This window comes from Rattus norvegicus, chromosome 19 (genome assembly GCF_021556685.1).
Source record: "Rattus norvegicus strain SHRSP/BbbUtx chromosome 19, alternate assembly SHRSP_T2T, whole genome shotgun sequence".
Taxonomy (NCBI): Eukaryota; Metazoa; Chordata; class Mammalia; order Rodentia; family Muridae; genus Rattus; species Rattus norvegicus.
The window spans coordinates 23,531,954-23,550,434 of NC_141552.1; the positions used below are offsets into that span (position 1 = coordinate 23,531,954).

General features: G+C 46.4%; 3 protein-coding genes across 11 annotated transcripts in view; 2 read left to right on the forward strand and 1 right to left on the reverse strand.

Moving 5' to 3' along the window:
- Positions 1-10,456, forward strand: part of LOC147999167 (uncharacterized) — a 28,559-nt gene extending 18,103 nt beyond the window's left edge. The window contains exons 1-6 of one of the 2 annotated variants that reach the window (XM_087596339.1): positions 6,446-6,635; positions 7,669-7,828; positions 8,297-8,440; positions 9,074-9,240; positions 9,959-10,064; positions 10,188-10,456. In XM_087596339.1, coding sequence (XP_087452465.1) covers positions 6,509-6,635; positions 7,669-7,828; positions 8,297-8,440; positions 9,074-9,240; positions 9,959-10,023 — 663 coding nt within the window. In that variant the 5' untranslated portion in view covers positions 6,446-6,508 and the 3' untranslated portion in view covers positions 10,024-10,064; positions 10,188-10,456. Of the gene's footprint in view, positions 1-6,445; positions 6,636-7,668; positions 7,829-8,296; positions 8,441-9,073; positions 9,241-9,958 lie in introns of those variants that run through there. The other variant, XM_087596340.1, reaches the window with a different exon arrangement.
- The window catches only part of LOC147999163 (uncharacterized), a 142,525-nt gene that overhangs the window by 88,784 nt on the left and 35,260 nt on the right, over positions 1-18,481 (forward strand). The window lies entirely within an intron of this gene.
- LOC147999166 (disks large homolog 5-like) overlaps positions 1-18,481 on the reverse strand; it is a 59,152-nt gene that overhangs the window by 26,504 nt on the left and 14,167 nt on the right. The window lies entirely within an intron of this gene.

Below are 18,481 nucleotides of genomic sequence, written 5' to 3' on the forward strand. Positions count from 1 at the left end.
TGCCCCACCCCAGGTAAGAAACCCCTCTGTCCAGAGGCCATAACTGCAGGAGACCCCTGGCGAAGTGTCTATACAGCGCCCTGTTTGACTGGTCTGTGCTGAGGACCAACCACGCTCTCCTCAACAGGAAGGACATGGGAGAGGCTGTTTCTGTGAGGTCCCGGGCCCTGAGACGGCCAAGAATAAACTCTGTCCTTGGGAAAGCCATGGAGACTAGGAACCCAGGGGATCTCTGCAAACACCAGGGCTGGCAGGGGACTCTGATCCTCTACAGCAGCTGCTCTCAATCTGTGGGTTCTACATCAGCGCTCCTGCACACCAGACATTTACATTACAGTTCCTCACAGTAACAAAGTTACACTCATGAAGTAGCTCTCCAATAAGTTTATGGTTGGGATCACAACATGAGGAACTGAAATAAAGAGTCACAGTGTTAGGAAGGGTAAGAACCGCCATTCTATAGGAACCCAGGCATCTGCACTCGGTGTCTGGAAGTGTGATAGGCTAGGCTTCACCCTCAGCGATGCCAGCATGTGGGCACCAAGCCTAGGTTCCACCCAAATGCTTACTGGATATGTGCAGGCCTGGTTCCATCAAGAAGTAATAAAGGAACCCTTGGCAAAAAAACACTGGGTACCAAACTGGTCAGGAAAACACACCCCCTCTTCTGCAACTCCTCTCAGGAGGGCTAGTCTTCCCAGGAGGCCCCGGCTATAACCAAACCTCGTCTCCCAGTGCTTGCCCATTGGTGTCTTGGCCATATTCAGATTTGAGGACTTTGAACAGAATAGCTTCCAGCAGATTTGCATCAATGAATCCAACAAGCAGTTGCAGTCCTACTTCACCCAGCACACCTTCAAGCTGGAGCAGGTGAGAGTGGACACCTATTCGCCAGCCCAGCCCAGCCATCACCCTGAATGTGAGCTGTGTCCCTCAGTATCAGCGGGATGGGGCCTGGGCACCATAGGTTCCCCAGGACCTAAAGCTATGTCCTTGAACTCAGTGCCATGCTCAGCCCTTCCAGCCTCTTTCAACCCTTCTGGAAGCTCAATTGCTCCTGCAGCAAGGCAGCAGTGTGCACATTCTGTCACATCATTTGTGTGTGTCTACAGGAGGTCAGAGCCTGTCTCCTCTGTTCCTTTCTTTTGCTGTATTTGCCTTTCTGAGGAGGCAGCACCCACAGGTATGGGAGGCAGCCACATGCATATTCTGCAGCCATGTCTGATTCCTCTGAGGCTCAGTCCCACTTACACACCTACCCTCCAACCTCCCCACTCCATGTCACCCCTGGGGCTCTGTAAACCTTCCTGCTTTCTGTCTTTATATAATTGGTGACACTGCAGCCATCAGTGGTGTCATACAGTGTTAGTTTGTCTTTGCACTGCCTGGAGGTCTGACTTAGGAGAATGGCTACCATTCTCATTCCTGTTCAAGGATCAGAATCTGAATCCTATGTAAGGCTGAATAATATTCCAGCACATGGCTGTGCCATGTTGAATTTACACAGTCACCTATGGATCTTATATTTTGACTTGTAAACACACACATATAAGACTCAAGTGACACTCAAGTGGGGAATTGCTGGAGTCCTCCATGGCTTTCTGAACTGTCTGAGTGGCCATCCTGTCCACAGTGTATAGGGCACCATCTACTCATAGCTCACACAGCATGAGAAGATTAGGGAGGGTTAACCTGGCTTCTCTGTCTCCTACTTTCTGCCACACTAGCCCTAGCATCTTTCTGTATTGCAGTGAATGTTTAGAACCCAGGAGGATTCCAGCTTCCTTGATCAAATATACCAAGTTCCTCCTTGCCTGCTTTGAGACTGAGTCTCATGCAGCCCAGGCTGGCTTTGATCTCACCATTAGTTAAGATGGCCATGAACTCCTGGTTCTTGGGCCTCAGACTTCTCTGAGTGCTGGGTGACAGGTATGCACCACTCTTAAGTCCTGCCACTGGGACAAGAGTGAGCAGAGCCAGCTCTGAAGCACACACTTTGCTGGTGTCAGTGATGACTGACTTATGATCCTGTCTTCCTTGCCCATGGCCCTTCTCCTTGGTGCATGCCATCCTTCCTCCCTGTGACTCATGGGGACACCAAGCCTGAGGATGTCAGGAAGAAGTTTACTTACTTCACTGGGTTGGAGGCTGTTAGGTTCCTGCGTCAGTAGGTGAGATTCAAGCTAGAAGGTTTGTGGCATGAGAAACTGGAACAGAACTGGAACGGCAGGAAAAATCGTCGCCTGGCTCTGAGAAGACCGGGTGGGCAGAAACTCATCGTTGGGCAGGTAATGAGCTCAAGACCAGGCTGGGCATTGCTCAGCACATGTGAACAGGTGTGCTTACATGGACATGTGTTTCCCCCACATGGTCACCACTTATCCAGGCACGGTGAATACTCCAAGGAGCTTTTTATGTTTTAACATTGTGTGTGTTTGTGTGTCCATACATACATATACACACATACATTCGTACATATACACGAATACATGTACATGAAAACACATGCATATACATGACTATACACATTCATGCTCACACACACATATATACACACCTACATGCATACACACATACACACATACATGCATACACACATACACATATACATACACACATACACACACATACAATACATATACACACATACAAATACACCTATACACACATATAGACAGACATATACACATATACATATACACGTATACACATACATGCATACACACATTCATATCCACACGTACATACAGACATATACATATATACTCACATACATGTAAGCACATGAGTGGAAGCCAGAGGACAGCTTGGCCCTTGTTTCTCTCCTTTTTACCACGTGGGTCCTGGGGATTGAGTCAAGCTCATCAGACTTGACAGCAAGCCCTTTTAACTGTAGAGCCCTCTTGTTGGCTGCCAGTCACCTCTTTCCACAAATTCTATCCATGGTGGGATGTTTAGAGTTGTTATTCTCATGATTCCTTCAGCAATAGCGCAGACATCATTTACACTGCATTAGGAGTTATAATTCATGTAGATGTCAGGAGAGCTGGAGACGTGGATCAAGAAGAGAGCCCACTTTCAATGTCATTATGTGGTATTGCCTTAGGCCCTTTCATACACTCCCCTGGCTTTGTCTGAGTATATGTTTGAGGGTTCTCTATGACTGTGCAAAGAAGTAAGAGATAGGGCTGGGCCACAAAATAGGAAAGTACTTGTTCATCCAAAAACAAAAACAAAAAACAAACAATCAAACAAACAAAAATAGCTCTAGGGTTAAATATTTGTGCTAGTACTGAACTACACAGCCAGAAGGTATTTTTCTAAGTAAATAACACAATATTGGGGATGACAATATGATCAAATATCCTACAACATAAGTTTGCAATATTACCTACATTGTATAAATCAAGTCTGACCACCGTTTTGGTTGTTTCCAATCATGTCTGAGTGCATCATCTCGGGAAACCCAAGGAAAATTAGAAATTGGTTCTTGAACCTGTTGCACAGGGCCAGTATAGACCTAAATACCACAGAGGAAACCTTGATTCTTATCACAAGGGATCATTCACCATCCCTCTTGTCACATAACTTATGACAAGACGTCACCTTTCCTAAACTTAGCCTTTTTCCCAAGTGCTGCAGAAGGGAAGATCTGGTGTCAAGGGGTCTGGATTCAAACCACAGGAACACTGAATTCATTTAAATAGGTGTAGTTTATTAATGCACACACCAATGCAGTTCAACCAGAGCAACAGCTCACAACTGTGTACTGGACATTGCTAGGCCCAGCTCATTGCAAAATCCACATGGGCTCATGCACAAGTGTTGGAAATGCTTCGGTCTATGGCCCTGACTCAGGCCATTTTACACATAATTGTTCCTATTTTCCTTGAATCTATTGGGTCCTATGTGAAGAATACACTTGGGGAACTTGTTAAGATTAACAAACCTCATAACATACAAAACATAACAGGGTATGTGACCAGCACCACACAGTTCAACGTCAGAGTTTTTTTTTTCTTTGTTAGTGTTTTTCTTGGCATCCATGATGTGGAGGCGTATTACAGAACAATAGGAAAGAGCTGGCTGCTGTGTAACAAATTCGCTGCTATTAAGGTAGGTATGGGGGCAAGACCTCAGCAGTAGCCCTTAAGATGGGAAGGAGATGATGTGTTTGATAACTGAAAGGAGCTGCCTCAGCTGTGTTTCTCTGCCTGCTCAGTGCCCATTCAACATCACTCTGTCCCTGAAAAGGAACTCAAGGTCTGTCCCCTGCTGCCTGTGAGCCAGGAAGAGGCACAGAAAGGCAAGGCCACAGCACTGGTTTCCAATCCCTCAGTAATGCTGGATTTCCAATAATGTACTTGTATACACAAATACACTGTGGTAAGTTGCAATAGATACTAATCATTTCTCACATAGGGCAGCAGTTGATTGACTACAACTAATTCTATTAAAAAAAAAGAAACCTGGCTCTTGTAGAAATATACAAAGAAATACCTAGGATGGTGGGGGATGAATTCTGCCGTGGACTGAACTCGTGGAAGTGGGGTTGGGAGAAAGATGCTGGTTAAATAGCCCACCAGGTTCACATTGTGTCAACTTGATTTAATCTAAGGACAAAGAAGTGGAGTAACTCTGATCGCTTTCTTCTAGTCCCTTTAAAGCATCACTGGGGTTTGAACTCAGAACTTCACACTTCTTGATGGGGCAACTACACTCAAGGAAGCTTAAGATTTTCATAGGCACAGTATTATGCTATATATACAGAGTAGATAATACTAAGATGTTCAGATGGTGATGTCCATTTGTATGCACTCTTAATGTGGACCTAAAAAAAGAGAGATCAAGGTCCTTAAAATAGAAAGATCAGTTCCAGTTGTTTTCTACCATTCCAAACAGAACGACTGGTAGGGAGAGAATGGTAAATAATCGAGAATTAGTAAATGATGCTTTGAATGAAGTGTGGATTTCTGTGCTGGTTTAAAACAGGGTCTCAAGTATCACATGTTGCCCTCTACCTGGCTGGCCAGGATCACTTTGAGCTCAGATAAACCTCCATTCACTTTTCAATAAATAGGCTTATAAGAGTGGCCTCCAAGGACTGTGCAGACAGCATTAGCCTTTCACAGTTGAGGTGTGTAACCCACAACTATACTTTTACCCATGTTTTTCCATGTCTACCAGCTATTTCAGGTTGTTGCTGTTATATGCCTGACAATCAAGGATGCAGAAAAATAACCTGATACAGAGTAAGGACATGGTGATCACATCTTTGCCTCTTCCGTACGTTCTGGATGAGGTTTGTTAAAATTCCAATATTGCAAAAATCTTTATATAGGGCCCATCACATTAAGGGTCACTATGCACTGTTCTATCTAAAATGGCCTAATCAGAACTGACTCCCATATAACACTTCCTGCAATCCTCATATGAGAAGCTTGAGCTTTTAGTTTTGACTTTTTCTTTTCTCGTTCTTTCTTATTTTTTGCTATATAAGTTGAGACAAAGATAGTTAAGGCCATGAATTTGCCCCCAAAATTTGAACTACGGATGTGATCAATCAGTGTTAGTGGGTGCATTCTATAAAGTATTCATTTTTTACTATGATACATGCTTTTGTGTTTGGTGGGGTGGCCATTTCCCAGTGTACAGGTGCTGGGACCTTGCTCTATCCACTTAATGATGTTTATAGCCTCATTTTAGACATTTCTGTGCCAACCTCTATATCTCTTGTATATTTTATTTCTCTGATAAAAGCTCGTGGTATATCTTACTCAGGCCTGTGAGCAGTGCTCCTTTGGCGACATTGGTGCAATGAGCAGAACCCCACAAGCAGCATGAGGTTCCCTTCACTGGTGGCTCTAATATTGCATTTTCCTCTGCCAACTGGTCTCCACACTTTTCCTAGCACCTTAAAGACTTCAACTCTTTCTCCTAAGGAATTTTCTGGCAATTGTCGATTGCTAAGCACATGACTTCATGAGTGTTCCCCTAATACACACGCATGTTGTAACCTACCATGCAGACTATTTCTGGATGTGATATAAAGCACCTGTACATAATGAGACAGGAGAACTTTTGACTGCATATTCAAGCTGGTGTGAAATCTCAGGAAGCTTTAATGGCTAACATTGGTGAATGAGGACAATTTGAGTTAGTGAGACATTTTTTGGGAAAGATTTGAAAGGAAACATTCATTTAGATGCATAGGAATTACTAAGGTTTTTATAATCAAGCCTTAAGGAAAATTTGGCTTTGGAAGCAGGAGATGCTCAGTGGCTCTGCGCCAGGAAAGTCTCCTGGAAAGGGCACCTCTGCTTATGCTCAGTACAGGGAGAACATTAGCAGGAGGCAAAGTCTGCTCCCCGTGACATCAGCTGTCCCTTCTTGGACATTCTATTGTCTCCTAGAGAGTTCTGGCATCCTCTGTGATGTCACCTGTGTTGTAGTGACAACCAGTGCCCTAGTTTCTCTCAGTCTGAGTCTGGCGGTTACACCCTAAGACATGTTTTCCCGTCTTCGCAAACGTTTTGGGAGGGGGAACGTCGATTCTGGAGAGACTAGAGTGAAGGAGTCTGGCCTTTCGTCTCAAAGTAATGATGGACAAAGACAGCACTTCTTGGGAATGTGGAGTAAGTTCTGGGCAGTGTATTTTGAGCTTCCTGCCAGGGTGGCTGCAGGCTTAAGCTGACCTTTCTAGCAATGGGCCACAGCAACTGGAGCATCTGAAAAGGAATTGAATTTCCACGAATATCACAATTCCCTAAAGTCAAGGATTTCAGAATTTTAGTTTCCCCATCCCCACTGGGAGGATATGGTAAGGCCAATGCTATTATACTGTGAACTTCTGGTCTTTACTTTTCAGTTCATTTGCTCTGTTACATTGATATAATAACACCATCAGTGGTCATGGAGGGTCCACCTTTTCTGAGTTTAGACAGGGCAGCAATGTATTTCACTATCATTGCTTCTTTAAATACAGTGGGTATCTGGCAGTAGTAACAGGGAGAGATTGTGCTCCAGGCAATAATCTTATGTTCTTAGACCTTCTCCGATTTCTTCTAACTGGCAGGGTCATCGTTTGCTTTATATATTAGAGGTTGTATGTTACAAAAATTTTTCTACAATACCAAAACTATTTGGAACGTGTAGACCAAGATTCAGCCTGTAACCTATTCGCACTTCTGGGGCATTTGGTATTTCACATAGGGACACTGATAAGTCTGTTGAACATATCCTCCCTGGAAATGCGTTTTAAATCCAAAGTTGTTGCTTTAGAGTGTCAGGGTAGGACATCTGAGTGTCTCCAATCACTCAAGTTTTGTGGATGGTGAATTTATCATCTGAGTTCTGAAGCCACAGGGGTGAGGGTCCTGAAACCAAGCTGTACCCTGTTCAGCTGATAATAATCCTGGAGAAGCCATCTCCGTGGTACATGTAAGCACGTGATGTCCGGAATAGGGAACACCTGGCTGCTTACATCTCTTGGTCTCTATAGAGTAGTGCGAGAACTGAGATCCCCTGAGGAGGTCTCTTAAGCATAGACCAATCGCCTAGCAGTGACACTGGGTTCCTGACTTGTTCTCCTGTTTAGGCCTCACTGTGATCTATGTACACTCTATGCATTCTCCCCATGCAGGTTCACTTGTGTTCTTCTACCTACAGACGCTGGGAGAGAAACATCTTCCCATGGCACTGACCTAAGCAAGAATCAGGCCATGAAGGAAAAGGAGAGGCTGATTAAAGAGCTGCAGCTCATTACCGAGGAGAGAAATGACCTGAGAGATCGCCTGAGGTTTCTGACAGAGAGATCCATGAAGAACAGGTATGAATCACACCAAATGCTCTTGTTTCATTCCTGGGTCTGCAAGGTCACCTTTTTCTTATCCTGTTAAGGTTTTGGGTTCTAGAAAGCTGTGCCTCCCTAACCATCCTGTGTTAAACCTCACCTCCCATATAGTGGAGATTCAGAACCTTACCCTTCCTCAGGAGTGAGATTGAAAATGGACTCATCTGCTTCCACTTATTTAAAAGCAGAACTTGTGGTCTGAATGAAGAATTCAGGGATAAAGTCAGGGAGAGTGAGTTCCCAGTGTGCATTTGCAAAGCCCTTGACAGCTGGTGGCTTTGCAAGATTGAAATTGCAGTGAGTTTATGGTGAGTCTCTGTACTTGCTAGGCAGGGGACTGAGTGCTGGAAGATCCAGGCAGCAGCCTGGAGTAATATAGGACCCACCCTGAGTTCATATATTCCTAAATGCCGATGTTCATTGTATTCTATCATTTGGGGCCAGGCCACACTTCAGGCCAAATCCATATTATGAAGACCTGGAGAGAATGGAGGAGGCGGTCATGTCAATTCTGCACAACTTAGAGATGGAGAACACTGAGGTCCATGAGAACAACCATAAGCTGAAGAAGGAGATTACCTTCTCTAGGTAAGTCCTGGTCAGAAAGGCTATCACTTGTGGAATGGCCCTTTCTGACTTTCTTTGTTCTGGATTGGACGGTCTTCAGCTCTGGTTCTATCTCTTGTGCTATTTACCCATTAGTGTTCCAGGGTCATTATGACTCAGTTTTCAGTTCCATAAAAGACTGTTCCTCATCCCAGGATTGTCTAGGCATCTTCCGAAGGCTCTAGATAGAACAGCACTGATTGAAGTCAGCAGAAGGTCATTAGGCTGACCTGGACCTATGTTGTCACACCAGGTTTTACAAAACTCAGTGCGTGGACCACATGGTTAGCATGACCTTCTCTTGATTCTACTGACCTCCTTTGAGGGTGTTGGCCCACTACTAATTGATGTTGGCCCCATGCATTGGGCTTTCATGGATAGTTGTAGATCCATGTTCTTTCTCAGAGGTGTGGACTCTAATTGGTGTCAGGCCAAGCAAACAATGTATTCTTCCCCGAATTAACTTTTTATGGTTTGTGCAGCAGCCTTATATGTATCAAGATGCACTTTATTAAGTCTTCATGGGTATCTGGGACCTGGTAGAGTTAGTGGGACTTGGGAGTAGGAATGGGAGAAAGGGCCAGCATGATCTTACTATGCAGACTGTATTTCCAGAAACCTGCTTAGCCAGCTCCTGATGGAGAACACATGTAGGAAGAAGTTGGTCCCCCTGAAGCAGGAGAGCAAGGAGGTACATCTTGATTGTGCACTGAACCAGAAATATTTGGTTGACTGCAACAAGAAAGATAAAGACCATCAACGGCCAGAACCAGCATTATCAGGTAGGGATGAGCAGATGTGTTAGCTTAACAATATCTGATAAAATTTGCCAATTTGATACATCTTTGCTTCTCTTACCACCTTTCTAATTTACACTCACAACCAGCCAACCACCTCATGTAATGGAATTGTTCATTGCTCTGCCTATGCACAAGTATTCTGGGAAGTTAACCACTTTTCAGAAACTGAATTATTGTGCAAGCATATTTTGCTGCTCTTTTTGAAGCTGCAGTCTAGAAATGGTGACAGATGAATAACATATCTAAAATTGCATATCCATGTGATAGATTGGATCCTATGTAGAGTTTTGAACAATTTCTTGGTTCTTGAACAATTGACACTCTGTGGTCATGTGACCTCTTGTGTAGGAAGCACCTTTGGGACAAGAACCAAGTGCAAATGTCAAATTAGTACTTGTCATTGGCTTTAACCTTGGTGACATATGGACATCTCCTTTCTTCCTGCAACCCGATGAGGTCTCTTCCCATTGCCCTGTTCTTGGTTTGCACTGGTATAAGTCTGGGTCCCAGATTGGCAGCCCACATTACTGTGAGGCTTGCTGGAGATTTTGCCCTGCCCACAGAGTTAGCAACAATGATATCAGTTAAAAGGTCCATGTCGACTGTCCAATAGAACTGAGGTGGTAGAAGGCAGCATTCTGACAGCTGGCTTGCATTTCCCGACCAAATCAGTGTCTGAAAAACTGCCTTCCTCTCCCAGGTCTCAGAAAGTGCAAGAGAGCTGGAATTGGACACACCCCAGTAAGAGAGCTTCCTGAAGAATAAGTTGCTTTCTCAGGAGTCCCTGATGACCAACATCCTGAATGGTAACAACATTTTTTGGATGAGTATTCATCCTCTGCGTTAATTTGTCATTTATTAGAGACCCTAAATTTATATACCACTAAGCCATCCTGACTGATTGAGGTCTTACTCACTTTCTTCTTCAGAAAACAGCACTTGAGAGACAACTTGGGGGACCGCCTTTCATTATTTGTGCTAGAGGAGAAACAGCAATATGTCTGTGCTTCTAAATGTTCGTTAAGAATATGCTGTTTAGAAATATTTTTGTTATGATTTTAATTGAAGTTTTCTTTTTGTTGTTTCATATTTATATGTTCTTGTTACTATTTTTACTTTAAAATATTTTTAAATATTTTTATTCATTTTAATCCTGTTTTGTTGTAAAAATGTATTTGTTATGAATAAAAATTGAATTCTATGTCTTGACTCTTAAGACTATCTTTCTTACTCAAGGGTTCTGTCCCTTCCTGTGGACCTAGAACTTACAGCTACAGATGGATCTCTGCATGTTCCATGGAGCCTGGGCTAATAAGTGAATTCAAAGTCACCAAGGAGTACCCAGTGTGACAGTGTCTTTTGTGTGGATAATGTGGCTGTGTCTCGGACACACACTTTATGATGTAATCACTGACACACTTTACCCAATTGTTAGGGTCCATGTGGTTCTTTTGAGAGAGCAGCAGATGCTCTACCCTGTGAGTCATCACCACAGCTCCTGCAGGTGGCTTTTGTTATTCCACATGAGGTGCTGTATTAGGTGGACAGGATCACCTCCAATTAAATAGAGAGATCTCAGGAGATGTGTGTTCACAGGGAACTTACTGAGGCGTGCGTGCTCAACGTGTTAGGTTGTCAGGCATCCCTACAGAGCTCTGGTGTTCCCACTGCTCATTGTGTGTCAGGATCATCCTCCAGCATCACTTAGTTTTCATATTAGAGCAGATCTTTCACCTATTATCAGTGATGACCATATGTATTCTGCACATCTGATAAAATACAGAATAGAAACTAGCTTCTTGTAGGCCGGATTGGCATAATCAGTTTTTTGATTGTTAGCAAGAAAATTATTTTAATCTAAGCAGTTTAGGAAGGAACCTCCAGAGCATCCATAGTGAGTGTAGCTTGCAGCTGTGAACACAGGTTTCTTTTGGAGAGAAGGCCTGTGCAAGCCCAACCTAGGTGGGACAGTTCAAGCTACCCTTTTTCCATGGCCAATCTGGGATCGTATTGAGAATGTATTTTTTCCAGGTGACTGATTTCCAATTTGTGGAATTGATCTAACTTGCTGAGAGTGGAGGTGACTCAGAGAGTTAAAGTACAGAAGGACCAATGCAGTATGTCCACAAAAGCTTGCTGTCACCCCAGGGCTTTTAAAAGCTCAGCAGCTAGAGAAGCAATGTAGTATTTGGTTACTCTCATGCTTAGGTCTAGTCATTCATTAAAAGCTGACCATGACACAAAAAGTGTCATCTGTGTCACAATACAAACTAGTTGTAACTAGATTCACCCCACACTATCACATCACCACCATATTTGAGGTTCTCAGTTACTATCTAAGACCCTGGAAGAGGCCTGGGTCTTGCTACACAAACTCATAATTTATGTCTTCATGACACTATGTGCTTTGTTCTGTTGATGCTACCATTGGCATACAACACCTTGGATACTTTGTGCTGACATCTGTGACCTGAGACAATAGTTCATGTCATCCTAACCTGAATAAACTGTCCTTAGAGTACAGTGTAGTGGGAGGGGCCTTCTTTTCCTATGAGGTACCAAAACATTTCCAGTCTTCAGTCAAGTCTGTCAGCCATTGTCCAGTGCCTGTCTTGAGATGTCCACCTTTTCAGCTGAGAGTCTTCATCCAGGCAGCTCTGTAATTCTGTAGAAGATTAATAGGGTTCCAGCCCTATTATTTAATTCACTGTGACTGTACTTGCCGAACATGCTCAAAGCCCTGTGATCCACCCTAGCCCTCTGTGCTTTAGAGAAAGAAAATAAAGAACCACATTGCACTTGAAGTTTCTCCTCCAACAAAAGGAGAGCCTGCATAGGGCCTTTAAGTAACTCTAAGCCCCAGCTTCCCCACAACTCCCTCCTTCAATTCCATGATTGGTGTGTTTTCAGTACTACTCACTTTCTTCTGTGTGCAAAGAATGTGCACCATGTCAGTAAAGGGTGTGTGTGTGTGTGTGTGTGTGTGTGTGTGTGTGTGTGTGTGTGTTTGGTCCCTAGTGAAAACTGTCGAGATACATGCAGACTCATGCTACTACTGTCCCATGGTACCTTGCAGGGAACCCTGAAATGGTGTGCTACTTTAATACAGTCTAAACCGGGTGTGCATGGTTTCTGTAAGGTCACCACTACAGAGAGCAGGAAAAGCTTCAGTAGTCACATGGATGTGATCAATCAGTGTTAGTCATGCCCTTCCAGCGTGGTAGACTGCAGGTTGTCTGTCCCCATTACTTTGCTCTCTTGTGCCCAAACAATGCCAAGGTCAGGGCCATTGAGCCGTGAGGCAGAGGCTTACCACCCTCAGTTCTGCCTACGACCCCTAAGACTGTCTCTTTCGGGTGTGTGTGTGCTGGACACTCATGGATCCTGAGATCTCCGCAGCTGAGGTGAAACAGTACCGGAGCCATTGCAATGTGGGCACACATTTGGTTGTGGAGCTGGGCCACTCTTTGACATTTGGTGAGTGGAGAGACAACTGTTGGCTGAGCCTTTGGTGAACCGGATGGCCCCTGGCCACATCAGCAGTCAGCAGTATCAAAGCTGAGCAACCAGTGTTTTATGTTCCATTTTGTCATCGCTGGTCAGTGTTCTGATGCCACAGCACATGGCTGGTCTCAATCTCCCCATGTGGCCACAATCCCTAATTGATATTGCCTCCACTTCCCAAGTGCCACTGGGATTTCTGTAGAACCCCTAAGGCAGCAGCAAGCAGGAGCTCCTGGCTATTCCCTCCCTGCTCTCTGCATCTGCATGTCGTTCTGTGTACATATGGCTATGTCCTCATATACTCTTGATGCCATGATACCTTAATAAACACTTGAATCATGCCCTGATGGCCAGTTTTCAACTGCTACCTGACACAATCTATAATCGCCTGGGAAATGAGGGACAGTCTGGATCAGACTGGCCTTTGAGCATGACTATGCGTGACTGTCTTCGTTGCTGTGGGAGATGCCAGGCAGCCTCTTTTCTGATCCTAGAGTCCCTATACCCAGCCACTTGTCCCCTCTACAGCCAGACCCTACTTCTGCTCCTAGGCACTGTCTTGGACTTCCTTCCCTCAGGTGGCTTCTCTCCTTTGGCTGCTACAGAAACCTGTTATGAGGACAGGAACAGGGAGTTAAGAGTTCAAAGCCATCTTCCCTTTGATGTTCTTTCTCAGAGGTCAGTGGGACACTTAAAGAGTTTTGTGTATACATTTTATTAAGCAAGGGACAATCATGCATCAGGCACAGGAAACTAACAGCACATCTACCGGACCTCCTTCAACACCTGGGCATCTCTTCTGGCCTGTGCTTCTGTGTGCTGAAACCTGGGGACCAACTTCCTGTGGGGTTTCCCAGGATGACTGTGCACATTACTACACTGACGTAAATCCTCAAAACTCACAAACAGCAACAGGACTGACCGCCACAGGAACGGTTCTCCATCAACAGATACCACAGACCAGCAAGCAGAAGCATGGGCAGGTGGTGCTGTGGTTCACACACTTCTCTTTCCTCACTAGGGCAGGTGACCCACTGAAGAAAACAAGGAGGCAGCAGGATGGAAGAGGAAAACTACAACCCAGTCCTTGCATTAAACACCCAAGCACATTTAGACTAGAGGAGAGAAGTTTGCCAAGAATGAGGGCCACTTTGGACATCCATCATCAATAGCCCTGGCTGTCTAGGCCAGCATCAGATCCAGCCGTCTCCAGGCAGGTGTCCGCCAGGCCCTCAAGGGCACTAAGAGCATTAACCATGAAAAATAGAGCAAGATCTCTGCCTCTTGCCTGCCTGACAGCCAAGCATGTGTATGCCCTGGCTATGCTCACGCTGGGACCCCTGCTAGATATTAAGATATAGAGACCTGATAGTTGATTAGGACCCTGTTCGAAAAGGAAGATACAGGATATTTCCCTCTGGCATCCATATGTGCATGCATGGTTGTACAAGCTGGTAGAATCTCTCTTTCTCTCTCTCTCTCTCTCTCTCTCTCTCTCTCTCTCTCTCTTTCTCTCTCTCAAAGTTTTGAAGCACAGCAGAAGAATCTCTGGAACTCTAAGCCTGAGCAACCTCATCTGTGAGCCACAGCTTCTGTGTGAGAGCTCCTTTGTGTGAGAGGCATAGGGTGACTGAGGAAGGTTGCTGGTGTCCATCCCTGGCCTGCATGTGCATGCATACAGACACATGGACACATGCACACGCTGAGTTCCCCTCATCCAATCCTGAAATCTGAAAACACTGAATTTCAAATCCAGGCGTTTTCCTAACCTACACCTTCCCTCAGGAATTGGAGATGAGGCCTTGCAGGAATCCTCAACCAGTGAGACTGGCCCAGACCTTCTGAGATCCATTCTGCCCCAGGAGAACACAGCAGGTGTTATCAGGACAACACAGAAACTCAAGACTCCAGCCTGATGCAGGGACCGCCTGCTGGGTTAGGAGAAGACTCAGCATCAGGTTCCTGAATGAAAACATCACCTCTGAACACACAGGGTCGATGTGGCTATGCCTTCAAGGCATCTTCAGCAGCAGCTTAAATGGACTAGGGATGACTATGGGAATCTGCCTGCAGGGTGATGTGGGAATCCTTTTGCTAAGGCTTGATCGCTAGATGTTGCCACAGAAACCCTTGAACTCTTCTTGGAGTACAGTCCAGGCAGAGGCTGAACACAAAACATTCTGATTATGAACTGAGTTTAACAGATAATCCGGAACCTGAAGGCCAAAGGTCCAAAGGTCTGCACTGCAGGGGTGAGGCATCACTGCAGGGATGACCACACAGTGCAGGGGTGAGGAGTCACTGCAGGAATGACCACACACTGCAGGGGTGAGGTGTCACTGCGCGGATGACCACACACTGCAGGGGTGAGGCATCACTGCAGGGATGACCACACACTGCAGGGGTGAGGTGTCACTGCAGGAATGACCACACACTGCAGGGGTGAGATGTCACTGCAGGGATGACCACACACTGCAGGGGTGAGGAGTCACTGCAGGGATGACCACACACTGCAGGGGTGAGGCGTCACTGCAGGGATGACCACACACTGCAGGGGTGAGGAGTCACTGCAGGGATGACCACACACTGCAGGGGTGAGGTGTCACTGCGCGGATGACCACACACTGCAGGGGTGAGGCATCACTGCAGGGATGACCACACACTGCAGGGGTGAGGCATCACTGCGGGGATGACCACACACTGCAGGGGTGTGGTGTCATTGCGGGGATGACCACACACTGCAGGGGTGAGGTGTCACTACGGGGATGACCACACACTGCAGGGGTGAGGTGTCACTGCGGGGATGACCACACTGCAGGGGTGAGGTGTCCCTGCAGGGATGACCAGGCAGTTGACTGAGCTCCTCAGGGCTCTCCCTGTCCTGAATGTGCTTCCCTTCTAGGTGAGCACTGCAGCTTTCAGGGTGCTGAAGGCCTGTGTGGGCAGCAGTAGAAACTGCTAGCCTTGTTATTCACAGCTGAAACTATCACACAGGGCATTCCAGAAGTGAACACCACCAAAGTGGGGCCTTTCACAGCATTCTGGGTAGGATGGCACAAAGCACCATGACAATTTCGCCTGTGATCCATACCAAATGTCTGCTGTCACTGCCTGTCTCTTAGGAGCCACCTGGATGATTCAGGGGATGGTCCTGAAGAAAAGGCTTGGCAAAATTGAGGTCTCCAAAGCCAGAGGAGCAGTGAGGAGGTGCAGGGGCCGTAGACCATGGAGACTGATATATGCTGATGTTAGACTACCCAGACTCATCCCTGTGTCCAAGTCTGGATGTCACAGAGGCACCTGGCAAAGGTCCCAACAGTGTCCTTCAGGATTCAGCTGTCTCCCTACTTGCCCTCCACCTAACCCACTTCCTGTGGTTCTGGGAGTCAAGGACTTCATCAACTTTTTCGTTTTCTTCTCATATTGCAGGTACGGTGACTCGACCACTCTTCCTCCTGCAGGAGACACATCATTTGTCACAGAACAGGACTGCTGCACCAGGAAGACCCAGAGCATAACCAGGACGCTACAATGAAAACATGACTGGCCCTTCATGCTGAATGACAGGAAAAGCACCCAGCCTTCTCTTTGTTGCAGACTGGATTCCTCAGCCTTCCTGTTATGAACAGGGCACTAGTACCCTTCACAGGATACTTAGTGTTTATAAGACATTTATAGAATTCATCTTGTATATAAGGCCATTGGGCTAGGAGCCAGCATCAAAGCATCAAGTAGGAGGAAATACAGAAACATTCTAGGAAGGGACAGCCAGGGGCCAGTGGGATGGCTCAGTGATTGAGGACCAGAGTTCAGTTTCCAGCACATGGATGTTCACAGTCATCTGTAGAATCAGATCTAGGGGGTCCCATGACCTCCCCAGCTCCCAAGCAGCTACATGTATGCGTCTTAGACACTTCATACTCACCGTGAAACAACCTAAGCCACAAAACATCCCACACCTTCTTGGATGGGCCCATCCCTGGGGGAGTCTTGTGTATTCTGGGCTTCAACTCCAGGAAGGCTTGGCCTTGTTTTATAGGATGTCTTATTCCTTGTATCAGCAGAGAGAGAAAAAAAAAAAGATCCAGTCCTGGAACCCTAGAGGACACTGCCATGATGTCACTGCTGTGCTGGCATAGGCTTAGTGATATCTCCATGATCCATCCGAGTCACCTAGAGCTCAGGGAATGATGGAAAAGTCCATGTGAGATCGCCCAGCGCTTGCAACCATGAGAAAGCTTGGAAAACACAGGGCACATGTGGTGTTTGATCCTGGGACAGTTCAACCCTCTTGAGCCTGCAGCTAAGACAAACAGTTACACTGGCCTGAGTGCACAGGCCAGATCTCCGAACCTGTTTGCCAACCATGGAACACTCTGGATCCCTCCTCACAGCTGGACCTTGATCTGCTACACCTCATCCACCCAAGCTTCTCAAGAAATGAAGCTACCAGGTTAATATAACAACTAACTGAAGGCAGCAAGAGCCTTCAGCCGCCCTGTGGCAGTAAGGTCAGTCCATAGGTCTCCTGTCCCTGCACCCTCAGTACCTGTGAGAGCCATGGCCACCTATTCCCTTCTGAGGTGAGAACAATTATACCCACAACCTTGCTTTCAACAAATCCTGCCTTGGCCACTGGTGGGACCCTCATGAGATGCAGCAATCTGATGCAGGCCTCCTCAGACACTTTGGCTTCCTTTCTGGCTGCTGGAGCTTGGGCCCTCTGGCCTGGCCTAATGTAGGATCAGCAACATCCAACTCTGTTGGACCTCAGCCATCCCACATTGGGGGCCCTGCTTCACTCCTAGGTGCATCCGTTTCCCACATCTCTCTAGTCTCTCCCTCATCCCTAATTCCCCTCGCCTCTTAGGCCCAGCCCTTCAGTCTCTGATGGAGACTGTCCTGGAAGGACAGGAGCCACTCCCCTGAGATACTCTCCCACCCCATGCTGCTGGACTCATCTCTACAGGAACAGCCTGCTGCTCCCCTGCCCCTGCAACCCACTTCCTAGCTCTGCTTCACACAAACACTCTAAGATCTCTACACTGGATTCCTGTTCTATTTTGCTCCCTCTCTGTCCTCCAGAAGTTCTGCTGCTCTCTCTCACCACAGCAGGACCCACCAAGACACTGCTCCTGACCCCAGCAGCCACCAGCAGCCCAGGTCATGGGGCTACTAACAGCTTTGGCCCAGGACTCAGGGCTCCTTCCTTCTTCAGTATCGAGTCCAGGCTGAGACCATCTGGCCTGCTGCTGGGTCCTTGAAACCCTCAGTCTCACAGCCTCTGGGCACTCTGAGCCCTAGTCCTTATGGCTAACAAGTAGCTGCCCAGTCAAGCAACATGGGCCTCACTGGCTTCCTGGTGTGCCATGATGCTTTCCCTGCATGGCCGGGGATGACTGCATGCTAGGATTATGTCTGGAACTAGACCTGCAGGTAACACCTGATGGGTTGCCCAGGCTGTCCTCCTACTCCTGTTCTCAGGAGATTCTCCTGACTAAGCCTCCCAAGTGCTGGGATGAGAAGTATGTGCCACCATGCAAGCTAGGGGTCTTCAGGTGTGATGAAAGACTGGGATCTGTGGCCCTGGTTACTTCCAAGAGTGGGGACACCAGTGTTCTGAGCATTCTGTCATCTGGGACTTATATTCCATGTACTTCACACGAACACTGTGAGACTTCTGCACTGGTTACCTGTTCTCTTTGAAACCTGTCTTCAG